Here is a 14,161-nt window from a genome sequence, read left to right on the forward strand (position 1 = left end):
TGGTGTGGGCATATAGCGAGGACAGGTTAGGATGCAATCAGAGAGAGTACATACCTCTGTACAAGGGTGAAATAACCAAGACGTCGAGCAAAAAGGAGAAGCTTGAGGTCCTTTTTGAATGTAACTAGGCAGGTGGTTATTCGGAGGGATGGAGGCTGAGAGTTCCAGATTCTAGTGGCCCTTCCAGAGAAAGACTGGTTAATTTATGGTTCTCGACTGAAGGTAGATGCGCCAGAAACATTGTGGTTTAAGGTTAGTAAGTCATTTATCTAGTGTATATCTTTTGCTTGAAGTCATAGTGTTTAAACTGAACCGGGGGTCTCAATAAGAATTACTAGAAAGAAATTGGAAAACAAGAGTATTGTAAAGACCACAAAGAAGGGACCCTTAAGTAGAGTTTGGATTCCCATCAACTATCTTGGTGATCAGTATTATCATCTGGTCATCCTCCCATTTAAAAGATGTACCTCTTGATCATAGAGGCTATCTTCTTGGGAAAACTCTCTCAATTAGGTCAGAATAGGAGAGCCAGAAATCCATGAAGAACAGATGGTGTATTTCTTCAAAAAGTGATCACAGAGGGATTCTCAAGTAACTCTGAAAACCTGTGCAGTGCATGAATGGTGAGTGCAAATTTAAAATAGAGTTGTTAGGAAAAAAACAAATTTTATTATAAACATCTCCTAACCCTCTCCGTAATAACAGTGTAAAAAGCAATGTTCATCAATCACTGCTTATTACTAAGGTCTTTGTATGTATGAGATGTTTATAATAAAATGTGTTTTTCTTCTAACAACTCTGTTTTAAATTTGCACTCACCATTCATGCACTGCACGGGTTTTCAGAGTTACTTGAGAATCCCTCTGTGATCACTTTTTGAAGGAATACACCATCTGTTCTTCATGGATTTCTGGCTCTCCTATTTTGACCTAATTGAGAGATTTTTCCCAAGAAGATAGCCTCTATGATCAAGAGGTGTATCTTTTAAATGGGAGGATGACCAGATGATAATACTGATGACCAAGATAGTTGATGGCAATCCAAACTCTACCTAAGGGTCCCGTCTTTGTGGTCTTTACAATACTCTTGTTTTCCAATTTCTTTCTAGTAATTCTTATTGAGACCCCTGGTTCAGTTTGTAGTTAATGTATATGATTTGGGGAATAGAACTGTGACAGGTCGTTAAAATATCCCTTTGACCCTAATTCTCTGAGTGTTTATGTTGTTCAAGTCATAGTGTCACAAGGTTGACAAAGAATGGGACATAAGTGGTATTCCTCTTCACAAAGGATTCCCATTTCCAGACAATCTTTAAGCTGTTGTGTAGTACTAACTGAAACTACCTGGCTAGGTCACAGCATGAGACAGGAAAATGTGCCATGGGCTGTAAATATCTGTAGTATCAGGCCTCCCATAACATCAAAGCATGGATCCGCAATCACTAAACTCCTGTCAATAGGGAATCTTCTACCAATCTCCTGCAATTTTTAGTATAGTCTCGCATCAGTGAGACCATATCCACTTCTATTCATTTTTCTGGCTATTCCCTTCCACACTTTCTATACACTGCACAATTACAGGCATGCCTTCTTAAGCAGTTCCCCTGCTCACTCATTGCTGTAGGGGTCATGCCGTTTATCCATCTCCTTACGCCGTTAACACTTCACTGCCCCCTGTCAAGGCAAAAGGGATAAGGCTTAGTTAGAAACACCTCCTAATCCCGTCTTGCACCTGTGACCTTTTCACAGCATCCTCTTTCTTGCCCCCTCACCAATTTCAAATTTGAATGAGACTTGCACATTAACTTCCCATTTGAGTGTATTGAATTTTTTTTAATGTTTTAGGGCCCCATCAGAAAACTCCTCAACTCAAATTGAAGTCAGAATTTGGGGTTCAGTAGTGGTCGTACCATACAAATAACATCTGTTGACCTCAGTTTAGCAATCTAAACATAACCTATGTGGGCATGCTACCTCTTCATAACAAGTAATCGTCTTTTTTTTTATATTTGCAGCCTCCTAACATCTTGATGGTTCACCCTGATAAAGAAGACATTAAAATATGTGACTTTGGCTTTGCTCTGAAAATTGATCCTTCTGTTCCACAGTATAGCCAATACGGCTCTCCCGAGTTTGTCTCACCAGAAATCGCCAGCCAAATGCCTGTGTCAAAAGCATCTGATATTTGGTAAACAAAATATACATTTAAACTATAGAGAATAGTAATTAGGCTTAAATGACTCATGTAAGTTGTCAATTTAGTTATGCCCCAAAATAATTGTATTAGAAGCTTTTAAAGTTTGTGAATGATACACGTTTCCTCTGATATCATTAATGAGATGTGTCTCTACGCTGTTCCTCATTTACATGCCCTGGCTATTATCTATAATATAACCAGCAAAAAGTATCCTTCTAAGTCAAAAGAATTCTCAATAAAACCAGGAAACAGCCGGTTCTTGGATAGCTGAGTTATAAGTTGTCACACAGAAGCACACATTCCTTCGAAGCCCTACCAGTTGGCAACAGAAGTCCACAAATAGATGTACCAGAAACTTGAAACACAGATTATGCCTGTATTTTCTACATTCAAAATTATGTGGTTTGTGGTTGTCCTGCCCTTCATAATGTAATATCTATTTTTTCATGCTACTCCTGATACTGATGTAAATCCAGTTTTTAAGTCATCAACATTTCTGCCAAAGACCTAAATGAGACACGGGACAACATTTGATTGTCATGGGATCAGAAAACATAGTACCAGAAAAAAGCAAAAATTACAGCACATATTTCATCGTTGCGCATTCAACAGTTGAGTCTCTAAAGAGCACTTGCTCCATAATAAAGGGGGCGGCGACCCAGGCCTACTAGAAAAAGTCTTCTATAGCAGTTCTAGAAATCCTTTCATTTTTCGGGTTGAATTTATTAGAAGCTCTTCCCATCCTTCACTAGGCCTTCTTTACAGAAACATTTTATCAAACAGATCATACTTTGCAGAGAGATGAACCAATTCACAAACTTCAATTCCTCACTTTTGTTTGGAGCCACTTTTTACTTTTTCGAAATCTACAAATAGTTCCAGACGTAATTCAAATTTGTCTGACTGTCAAGGATCTTCATAAGTTCCTTTCAATGCATCCGAAGTGTGCTGTTTGGCTCTGTCAACAGGACACAACCATACAGGGCACTTTCAACAACGGCCCACTCACCATGAAAGTTTTCTCCCATGGCGTAGGGTATCATTGACCTGTTTTTACTTTCACTTACCGCCATGTTTTGAATGAAGGTAAGTGAAAGTAAAACTTGCATTTCTTCTGCCATTCCAAATAGAGAGGGGAACAAAGGTCGAAACCTCCGGAGGCCCTTACTTTGTCAGGACATCGGAGGAGTATGTCAGCGATGGAGTCGGAGTAGTATCTAACGCTGTCATACTGAAAGTCGTTCCTGCTCTAAATGAGGAGATGTTGTGGCCTAACGGCCAGAGCTGCTGAATTTGAAGCTGGGGACCCAGGTTCGAGCCTCGGCGTAGGCTCAGCTTCCTGTGATTCTGGGAGAAACACGTAATCTCCCCCTGCCTACCAAAAATGAATGTGTCCTTGTGCAACCTACCTGGTGCTCATGTAAAGTGCTCCAATACCTTGGGTCGAGTTCACGGATTTAGAGCATATTCTGGAATTTCATTCACACCATATCTCAAAAATAATCAAGCAAAATAACATTGACATGGGATTATGGCTCTCTCCCCACTTCAGGCAACTGCTTTCTGCACGATACATAACCACGTATATCAAATGTGATTTAACTGCTCAAAGTATTCCTCTCGGACTGGGACAAGTTCTGCCCCAGTGTAAGGTGGAGAATCATTTCACTCAATGGAGAGGGCACTGTATGGAAGTACATTAGACTGGCACTTCAACTCTTGATGGTCCACAATAGAATTGGGATCTCTTGGCCTGATCCACAAGTCTTTGCTCTGGAACATATTGTAATTGCATTTATATAGCACTTACTACTCCTGACGAGGCCTTGAAGCGCTTTGGCAGTGTTTGAATCTTTCTTAGTTAAACATATCTTCTTTTCTGAGATCTTCACTAGAGTACATTTTGAGATGATTCAGGTATTTTATAGAGTCCTAATATATTTGTTAAATGCCTTTGTGGCATTTTAGTCAGTTTGTACATGGTATCAGCATTTCTAATATGCTGGGGCACATCTATGTTTGTTCCGAGGTAAACTATGGTTAACCAATAACAAGGTGTCCGGGTCACCATTAGGTTTTACTGACAGTCCCTAATTTGTATCTACAAACATTCTGTTGAATAAATCCATAGGTATCCACGGAGTAATGCACTCACGGAGATTTCTACCACTTATTCACATAGTATTATTGTTTATTGGATTGATCATAAACCCCACAAAGTTCCTTCAATGAAGGCTTCTGAACAAAATTGTATGATGGACAGCTTTTTGAGTAAAGTTAGTGAGGCTTCTACATTTGTTTAAAAGAGTAAAACAGAATAGTGTTCATGTCAATGGAGACAGAGGCATACATTTGGATCTACAGTGACTAATAGACTCCAAATCTTCAAAATGTTAAAAGGAATTGTTGGTACTTTGTACTGCTCCCCCACCAAACATCAGGACTGTGCTCAGTTTTTCTTAGAGTTGGAAAATCAATGCCATTGAATGACATATTTGTTGGACTTTAGCATCAATGGCCCGGACTGTCATGGACCACTTGAGATATAGAGAGTATATTAATCAACTGAAGATTCACCAATCTATGTATTTTTTTTTTTTTTACCAAATGCTTGACTGTGCGTGGAAATGATTTACACTTTCTTTGATCAGCACAGGCACTCAATTTAGACACATAATAATATTACATTGTATAACTGTAATGTTTTATGTCGGAACTCTTCTCGGGATATTGGGCAAGGACGACTCTGTCGTAAACTGGCAATATAAGCAGGATTAGCAGATGCCGTTACCATTCAACCAAACTGGATACATTGGACAGTGTAGTGTCTTGGCTCCTTCTTGGGTATGAACTAGAACAGTCCAACACAGATATTTTGATGCTGCCAGTGCTGTGTAAATATATGTAGCAACAAGTATTTACCACCTTCACACTGGCGCCGCCTAGGCAGTTTCTTGAAGCTTCTCGGACCAGACGACTTGCATTGCCTGTTTAACTTCCATATAGTATTCGCAGGTCAGCTTCTGAATCACTAACCAAAAATCTGGGTGGATTAACCACGAAAGGGCCACAGATAAAAACAGACGGACAAAACCATTAGTTTTTCCCCAGATATGGCAAATTTAAAGCGCATTTCCCAAATGAGGTGTTCTGCATTCAACCTCTATACCTACTTCCGGACATCCTTTATGAAAGTTTTCAATTAGAAAGTAAAACAAAAGGTGTCAGACAGACAAAGATAACTGTAGCAAACGTTGCCAGTCTTTACTTTCCTGGTTGTTTTTTAAAGTTTTCAATTGAATCATCACACTGTGGGGCCAATAGGGCATGTTATAGGTCATGTATACAAGCAGCTATTAGACTACATAGGCAAAACGCGCATCAGGAAATCATGATGACACCACTGCTTTGGCATTGGAGCATCTCTTAAAGACTAGACAACACTTAGGGGCATATGTAAAAGGTGTTAATGCCACCAGAACGTCACTTATTTTGACTTTCTGGTGGTGTTTACAGCGCCTTATTTACAAGGCGGCATTAAGCCACTTTTTGTGGCTTAACGATGTCTTATAAATAATGCCCCTATTCAATCAGCACGTCGCGTGAAAGAGGCGTTCAATGGGTGTTGCAGTGGGTGTTCCGCCACGACACCCATTGCTTTTTGACTCTGCCCCATATTTACAAGGTATGGGGCAGCTACACAATTAAGGCCAGGAAACCTGGTATTAAACAGGCGATTTGAGCAGAAATGTTTTATTTCTCTATGTGTATTGCTCTTTCCACGAATGCAGCACACCTGGATAGAGCAAATCGCCTGGTAAAAGTGTTCATGGGCAGGAAGGTGTCCCTATTCCTGCACCTAAACAATCACCCCTGCAGCACAGGCACCCTAGCAAAATGGCACTAGGATTCCTGTGCTGGCGCTAGGCACATTTTTTAGAGCAAGCGCTAAGGGAAATGCAGGGGTGCGCCGTATTTTTAAAAAATACGGCGCATACCTCCATTTTAAAACTGTCAGAGCACGGTGTTACCGGTTTTGGAGTAACACAGCGTTCTGCCAGTTTATTGTAAATATGCCCCTTATTGTTACATTAACAACACTTCTCACCATGGGAGCTAAGCTAGTAATATACCGGCCATTATTGGCCCAGACCCACCCTGTCTTTTTTCAGAGGAGCTGTCAACATTCCAGTGTTCTAATATAGCTCGCTGTGCTGCTGATGGCTTTCCATTTATTAAAGACCATGGACCAGAGTTATGGCCTGTAACGAGGTAGATGGCCTTTAACAGCCAGTACAGAAGGGCCAAAATGTTATCAGAACATTCCAGCCACTGAGAGTCGAATGTTCTAAATTAAAAGGGAGAAATAGAAAGACAAACAATGAAATCTTGGAACTCAAGGTCTGAACCAGCCATTCGTTTCCCTCTGCCACTCTGCTATCTTCAACTGTTGCATAGCTAAACACTTATAAGGTCCCAAAGGCGAGACCTATTGGCTATGCCAATGCTCGTTTTAATTGAGACGTTGTTGGTACTTGACGCCTCCCCATGGACGGACGGCTCTCTGGGCACAGGAGCAGGTCCAGGGGTGTAGCTTGGTCAGTAGGATTGGGTGGGGGGGGGGGGTATCAATTTTTCCAACCATCACAGTGGTATATAATTTGAAAATACATTATACAGGAAGTGGGGCGCAGAAGAGGAGTTTAAGGGGCAATGGAAAGGTAGAGGAATGCAGATTTGCAGGGGTACTAAGTGAGAGAAAACACATTATTTTGTGAAATATAAAAGATTATCTTGGTGAAATCTGACAGATGCCTCAGCCAAACCTGACTGCGAGAGCTCCTGTACCCAACTATTTATAAATAAAAAAATGTTATTAGGGCTGATGTAACACCCTAAACACCCCCCCCCCCTCCCCCCCTGAAGCTGTGCCCCTGAGCAGAGCCCCCCAACGGTTGTAACAAAGGAGCTGTCATGGACCACTTGAGATATAGAGAGTATATTAATCAGCTGAAGATTCACCAATCTATGTATTTTTTTTTTTTTACCAAATGCCTGACTGTGCGTGGAAATGATTTACACTTTCTTTGATCAGCACAGGCACTCAATTTAGACACATAATAATATTACATTGTATAACTGTAATGTTTTATGTCGGAACTCTTCTCGGGATATTGGGCAAGGACGACTCTGTCGTAAACTAGCAATATAAGCAGGATGAGCAGATGCCGTTACCATTCAACCAAACTGGATACATTGGACAGTGTAGTGTCTTGGCTCCTTCTTGGGTATGAACTAGAACAGTCCAACACAGATATTTTGATGCTGCCAGTGCTCTGTAAATATATGTAGCAACAAGTATTTACCACCTTCACACTGGCACCGCCTAGGCAGTTTCTTGAAGCTTCTCGGACCAGACGACTTGCATTGCCTGTTTAACTTCCATATAGTATTCGCAGGCCAGCTTTTGAATCACTAACCAAAAATCTGGGTGGATTAACCACGAAAGGGCCACAGATAAAAACAGACGGACAAAACCATTAGTTTTTCCCCAGATATGGCAAATTTAAAGCGCATTTCCCAAATGAGGTGTTCTGCATTCAACCTCTATACCTACTTCCGGACATCCTTTATGAAAGTTTTCAATTAGAAAGTAAAACAAAAGGTGTCAGACAGACAAAGATAACTGTAGCAAACGTTGCCAGTCTTTACTTTCCTGGTTGTTTTTTAAAGTTTTCAATTGAATCATCACACTGTGGGGCCAATAGGGCATGTTATAGGTCATGTATACAAGCAGCTATTAGACTACATAGGCAAAACGCGCATCAGGAAATCATGATGACACCACTGCTTTGGCATTGGAGCATCTCTTAAAGACTAGACAACACTTAGGGGCATATGTAAAAGGTGTTAATGCCACCAGAACATCACTTATTTTGACTTTCTGGTGGTGTTTACAGCGCCTTATTTACAAGGCGGCATTAAGCCACTTTTTGTGGCTTAACGATGTCTTATAAATAATGCCCCTATTCACTCAGCACGTCGCGTGAAAGAGGCGTTCAATGGGTGTTGCAGTGGGTGTTCCGCCACGACACCCATTGCTTTTTGACTCTGCCCCATATTTACAAGGTATGGGGCAGCTACACAAATAAGGCCAGGAAACCTGGTATTAAACAGGCGATTTGAGCAGAAATGTTTTATTTCTCTATGTGTATTGCTCTTTCCACGAATGCAGCACACCTGGATAGAGCAAATCGCCTATTAAAAGTGTTCATGGGCAGGAAGGTGTCCCTATTCCTGCACCTAAACAATCACCCCTGCAGCACAGGCACCCTAGCAAAATGGCACTAGGATTCCTGTGCTGGCGCTAGGCACATTTTTTTAGAGCAAGCGCTAAGGGAAATGCAGGGGTGCGCCGTATTTTTAAAAAATACGGCGCATACCTCCATTTTAAAACTGTCAGAGCACGGTGTTACCGGTTTTGGAGTAACACAGCGTTCTGCCAGTTTATTGTAAATATGCCCCTTATTGTTACATTAACAACACTTCTCACCATGGGAGCTAAGCTAGTAATATACCGGCCATTATTGGCCCAGACCCACCCTGTCTTTGTTCAGAGGAGCTGTCAACATTCCAGTGTTCTAATATAGCTCGCTGTGCTGCTGATGGCTTTCCATTTATTAAAGACCATGGACCAGAGTTATGGCCTGTAACGAGGTAGATGGCCTTTAACAGCCAGTACAGAAGGGCCAAAATGTTATCAGAACATTCCAGCCACTGAGAGTCGAATGTTCTAAATTAAAAGGGAGAAATAGAAAGACAAACAATGAAATCTTGGAACTCAAGGTCTGAACCAGCCATTCGTTTCCCTCTGCCACTCTGCTGTCTTCAACTGTTGCATAGCTAAACACTTATAAGGTCCCAAAGGCGAGACCTATTGGCTATGCCAATGCTCGTTTTAATTGAGATGTTGTTGGTACTTGACGCCTCCCCATGGACGGACGGCTCTCTGGGCACAGGAGCAGGTCCAGGGGTGTAGCTTGGTCAGTAGGATTGGGTGGGGGGGGAGGGGTATCAATTTTTCCAACCATCACAGTGGTATATAATTTGAAAATACATTATACAGGAAGTGGGGCGCAGAAGAGGAGTTTAAGGGGCAATGGAAAGGTAGAGGAATGCAGATTTGCAGGGGTACTAAGTGAGAGAAAACACATTATTTTGTGAAATATAAAAGATTATCTTGGTGAAATCTGACAGATGCCTCAGCCAAACCTGACTGCGAGAGCTCCTGTACCCAACTATTTATAAATAAAAAAATGTTATTAGGGCTGATGTAACACCCTAAACACCCCCCCCCCCTGAAGCTGTGCCCCTGAGCAGAGCCCCCCAACGGTTGTAACAAAGGAGCCGCAGAAGATGCAGATGTAACCTGATCTCACTACAGACATCGCTGCCTATGCTTTTCCCATAACGATGACTGCCAGTGCTGTGCCGACACTGAGATAAGTCGTGGATAGCCTCGGTTTTACTCGGTATCACTGAGGAACGCCGTTCCAGGTAGAACGCCTCTGCCAGAATGGGTTCCAGATTTAGTGTCTACATGCCAGCAGAATGGACCGCGAATCTATAACCTTTGCTTAATTTACACATTTCATGGATCGCATGGATACCAAGTGGGGACTGGTGTAGGAGAGAAATGTGAACACTGTACAATGTAGAGAGAAAGGCAGCTGGACAGGAAAAAGAGTGTAAAGTCTAGGGGAACCACCATATGCCCTCACTGACGTGTAGATTGAGCCGATACGCAATTGTAAGGCAATGATTGCAAGAGACAGCAGTGCTTGTCTTCTTCTTCAACCTAGATCCAGCTTAACCGATAGGGTAGATCAGCTGAACAATCAATCAATAGCTGTGGTTATCTTGAAAAAATAGCAGCTTAACATCTTGCAATGACTGACTTACCTTTTTACCCACCTGTGGTTAACCAAATAGCTTCTATTAATACTAAGTCTATTTATACAAAAGCTGCCAATTTACTGTGCTCAGTTTTTCATCTGGGTTATATAACTGATTAATGTCATGGTTTTTTTGCTTGCCGTAGACAGGTAATTTGCGTCTATTCCACCATAAGGGGTTGATGTTGAATAATACAGTTAAAACTGCTTTTCTTGTTTTGTTGATATTGTTCGTCTTAGGGGTTAAGCATTTTTATCTCTTACTTAGTTTGCCTCAAAGACAACAATCCAGAGCGGTGATATGCCTCGTGTGTCACATGGGGTAGCTAAAGGTACCAATGGGACAACCCCTGTCATTTAGCTATTTTGACAACTCTATTATGTACCGTTACCTCGGCTACCACTTTGACATCTGATCTATACTCTAATGCTTCTGCCTTGTTCGTGAGATTACATATTAGTGTATGAATGTGTATTAAACTTAAAATCATAATATCTCTTAACACTAATATTTGTGATTTTTTTTAGGGCTGTTGGAGTCATCAGCTACTTGAGGTAACTTGCATATTTAGATATGTAGATCTGTATGAAGAAACACATGAATGGCTGAGGGAGTAAACATGCCTTTGGTCTGTTTTTTAATGTGTAAGGGGTTTACTACCTTGCCCTACAATCAGACCTTGACAGAACATACACAGTTCCTCGTCCTCTTGTCCTACGCTTTTCCCAAGATATGGCTGTAACTTGGCCAGTATATACTCTAGGAACACTTATGTTTAGTAATTGTTTTTATTCCATCTGTTTTGCTGAAAGGGTGGCTGTTCCATGCCTCCACTACCCGTTCCATTAAAAAGTAACTTCTCCTGGTAATCCTCTCCCCACAAGTATTCTATCATAAAGCTAGTTCTAGAGGTAGTCTTGAATAGAGGACTGCATCTCTGTTTGGGGATTACCTAAGGAATCTCTGCAGGGTTTCAGAGTCTCACAGTGTCTTTTAGTCATTTAGGGACCTCTGGAAGTGACGTTGGCACAGAGCACCACCAGAAAGCAGGCTTTTATCTTGGCGCCCGGGAGAAGCCCTTGCAATCTTGGCCATCCTAGAGGACCACCCTCTTTTCATCTCACCCATGTCTGGGGCTTTAAGTGGGATGAAAACACTGGGAGAGTCTCACAAAGGGGCATGGCAGATGATATTGTGTGCCTTAAAACACATAAGCTAAAAATCTATGCTTAGCATAGTGTGCCACCCGACTGGTATTTTGGTGCTTATGTTATTGCATCCAGTTATATAATTTAACAAGTAACATTACACCTACAACAAGCAAGGACAATTGGCTTTGTCAGTGGTTGTTAGTTGCATAAGATACATAAGCAACAACTATGGCTTTGTTGTATATAATACTGAAAATGCTTCCGTTCTGAAAGGCTGAGATAGAAAGAATTTTAACAAGTCTCTTTGAAGTTACATCAAAGGCAGTGAAGGGCGGTACTGCTACAGAGTTAAGATTTTTTTTCCACCCTGAGGGTGACGCAAAGTTGGAGAGCCCGATGGGGACCCGTTTCAGCACCTGCTTTTTAGAACTGCCGGCAGGACCTTGCCCACTTAAAATCCTGCCCATGTCACAAAATGTTAGTGGGTCTCATTTCCCACGGTCCCCTTTCTTTTAGTGCTGGCAACAGGTCCCATTATTTCCTCATAATCAGATCTCGTTCATCGCAGCTTCAAGTTGCAGGACCTGTTCAACATATTGCTTCTGATAGCTACATGGTTCACTTTTTAAGGTTGTCAGATTTCTTTGCCCTCCCTCTATTTGCACCAAAATGACATTACCGTCCCCAGTACTCCAGTGCTTAATTTGTGAAAGAATGAGCTCCGGTGCCAAAAGCTCTGCTTGGACACCTGCGGCCTGTGCTATTAAACATTGGCGCGCTGAGCAACAAGGCTACCTAGTCATGCATATTCTTCATTCCCCTTTAATCCACTACCAGACACTCCATGCCCAGGGTTGGACTGGCCTATAGGCCAATCAGACAGTGCACTTTGGGCTCATCTGATAGGTCAGTGGGTGGGGCCATTTTTTTATTTAGGAGGTTTGTGGGCACGATTTAGGGTCTGCTGGGTGAGGTTTGCTGTTCATTTTCCTGATATTACCATAAACATTGCCTGTTGCAAGCACACATGCATCCAGTCTCCCATATGTTGCAAACATACCTATACATTGTTCTTCTATATCGTGTCTTTACAAGGTCAAAGCTGCCCATAGCTATCTGATTCGCTAATGGGGGCACTTTTATTTGGTGCTCGGGCCTATTTTCTGCCCAAGTTCATCTTTTGGGTTCATGCCACTTTATCTCACTCTTGCTGGTTCCTGCTTTCTCTCTCTGTGACAGGTTTCGGACTTTATCTATCCTGTGTGTGCGTTTTCCCTTTCATGCCCTCGGTTGTAGCCTTTGTATTTGTTCTCTACCACCTAAGGATTTTGGAGTTGGCTGAATCAATCAATCAATCAATCAATCAATCGGGTTTATAAAGGTCAGCTACTCACCCATGAGGGTCTCAAGACGCTGAAGGAGGGCGGGCTGGTGGAACCACCTGGGTGCTGGGGTTCAGTCACGGAACCAGGTTTTGAGATCCTTCCTGAATTGGGGAAGCGACGGGGATTACCTGAGGTGGAGAGACAGGGTGTTTCAGGTCTTGGCAGCGAGTTAGGGGAAGGATCTTTCCCCGGCTTTGGTCTTTTGGATCCATGGGTCGGTAGCTAGAGCCAGTTTGGGGATCAAAGGTGTCTGATGGGTACGTGGAATGCGAGGCAGTGATTCAGATATTCTGGTCTTCTGTCGTGGAGGGCTTTGTAGGCATGTATGAGGAGCTTGATGGTCATCCTTTTGTTGACTGGAAGTCAGTGGAGTTCTAGAAGGTGTTCGGTGATGTGGCTGTGGCAGGGGATGTCGAGGACTAGTCTGGCTGCGGTGTTTTGAATGTTCTGTAGTTTCCTGAGGAGTTTCTGTTTGACACCGGCATAGTGTACGTTGCCGTAGTTGAGTCTGCTGGTGATGAGTGCGTGGGTGACTGTCTTTCTGGTGGCAGTATGGTAGGTGGCTGAATGCAACAAAACTGAGGCTTTGGAGCAGATACTTTTCTTGTCACATGGTAACTGGACAGATTGGTTGGTACAGAGCAATACAAGCGTCTTAGGAAGATGCAGGTAGGTGTGATAGAAATGTTGCACACATCCTGGAAAATCTCCACATTTACACATGTCCCCTCTAGAGGGGAGATGTGGAAGAAGCCAGTGGTCATAAATGATTTCCACATTTTCACAGGCGGTGTCAGCGGTGGAAAGAGCTGCCTACAACTGCAATGCCAGAACAGCTGCTTCTGTCAGGGTCTTTTTCTGGCATCAGTGCTATCTCTGAAGTAGCTGTTCCATTGTATCTCCTCTATGGTGCTGTTTACCGAAATGGCATTTCTGCCTTTGTGTGGACTACATTAGGACCGGTACCAGTGTGGGTACAAGGGCAGGTTATGTATTTCGGAAATGTTTCACAATTGCACCCATACCAATGCACCTGTGTAGTTAATTAATGCAAAGATGTTGGTGAAAAACATTCCAGTCATCAGTTCCGTCGCAGTTACACAAGGAGGGACTAGTTCACGTCCTATTATGTAAACTTACATGCGCATGAATGCAAATCTTATGATATCCTTTGACTGTCACAGCTTGACCTGTAGCTCGCCGTTTGCTGGAGAAAATGATCGAGCAACGCTGAAGAAGGTGAAGCTTGGGAAGGTTTCCTGGGACAGTCCTGATTTTGTCCGCCTGAGTGAGACAGCTAAAGACTTTATTAAATGGATTCTGCAGATCGCCCCTGAGTGAGTATATGTTCAGCTCATTACAAAACAGGTCAACAAGAATAAATTGGTCACACAAATTCTGCACGATAGCTCAATCAGCAGATCCATTCTTAAACAAACACTGTCAATAACTGAGCTCCCATTCCATTTGATG

The 14,161-nt window shown here is 42.4% G+C and overlaps 1 protein-coding gene across 25 annotated transcripts in view; it reads left to right on the top strand.

Moving 5' to 3' along the window:
* OBSCN (obscurin, cytoskeletal calmodulin and titin-interacting RhoGEF) overlaps positions 1-14,161 on the top strand; it is a 1,809,553-nt gene that overhangs the window by 1,357,439 nt on the left and 437,953 nt on the right. For all 25 annotated transcript variants that reach the window (XM_085628811.1, XM_085628818.1, XM_085628815.1 and 22 more), the window contains 3 exons: positions 2,015-2,187; positions 10,680-10,706; positions 13,873-14,025. In XM_085628811.1, the coding sequence (XP_085484937.1) occupies positions 2,015-2,187; positions 10,680-10,706; positions 13,873-14,025 (353 nt within the window). The remainder of the gene's footprint in view (positions 1-2,014; positions 2,188-10,679; positions 10,707-13,872; positions 14,026-14,161) is intronic.

This window comes from Triturus cristatus, chromosome 10 (assembly GCF_964204655.1).
Source record: "Triturus cristatus chromosome 10, aTriCri1.1, whole genome shotgun sequence".
Taxonomy (NCBI): Eukaryota; Metazoa; Chordata; class Amphibia; order Caudata; family Salamandridae; genus Triturus; species Triturus cristatus.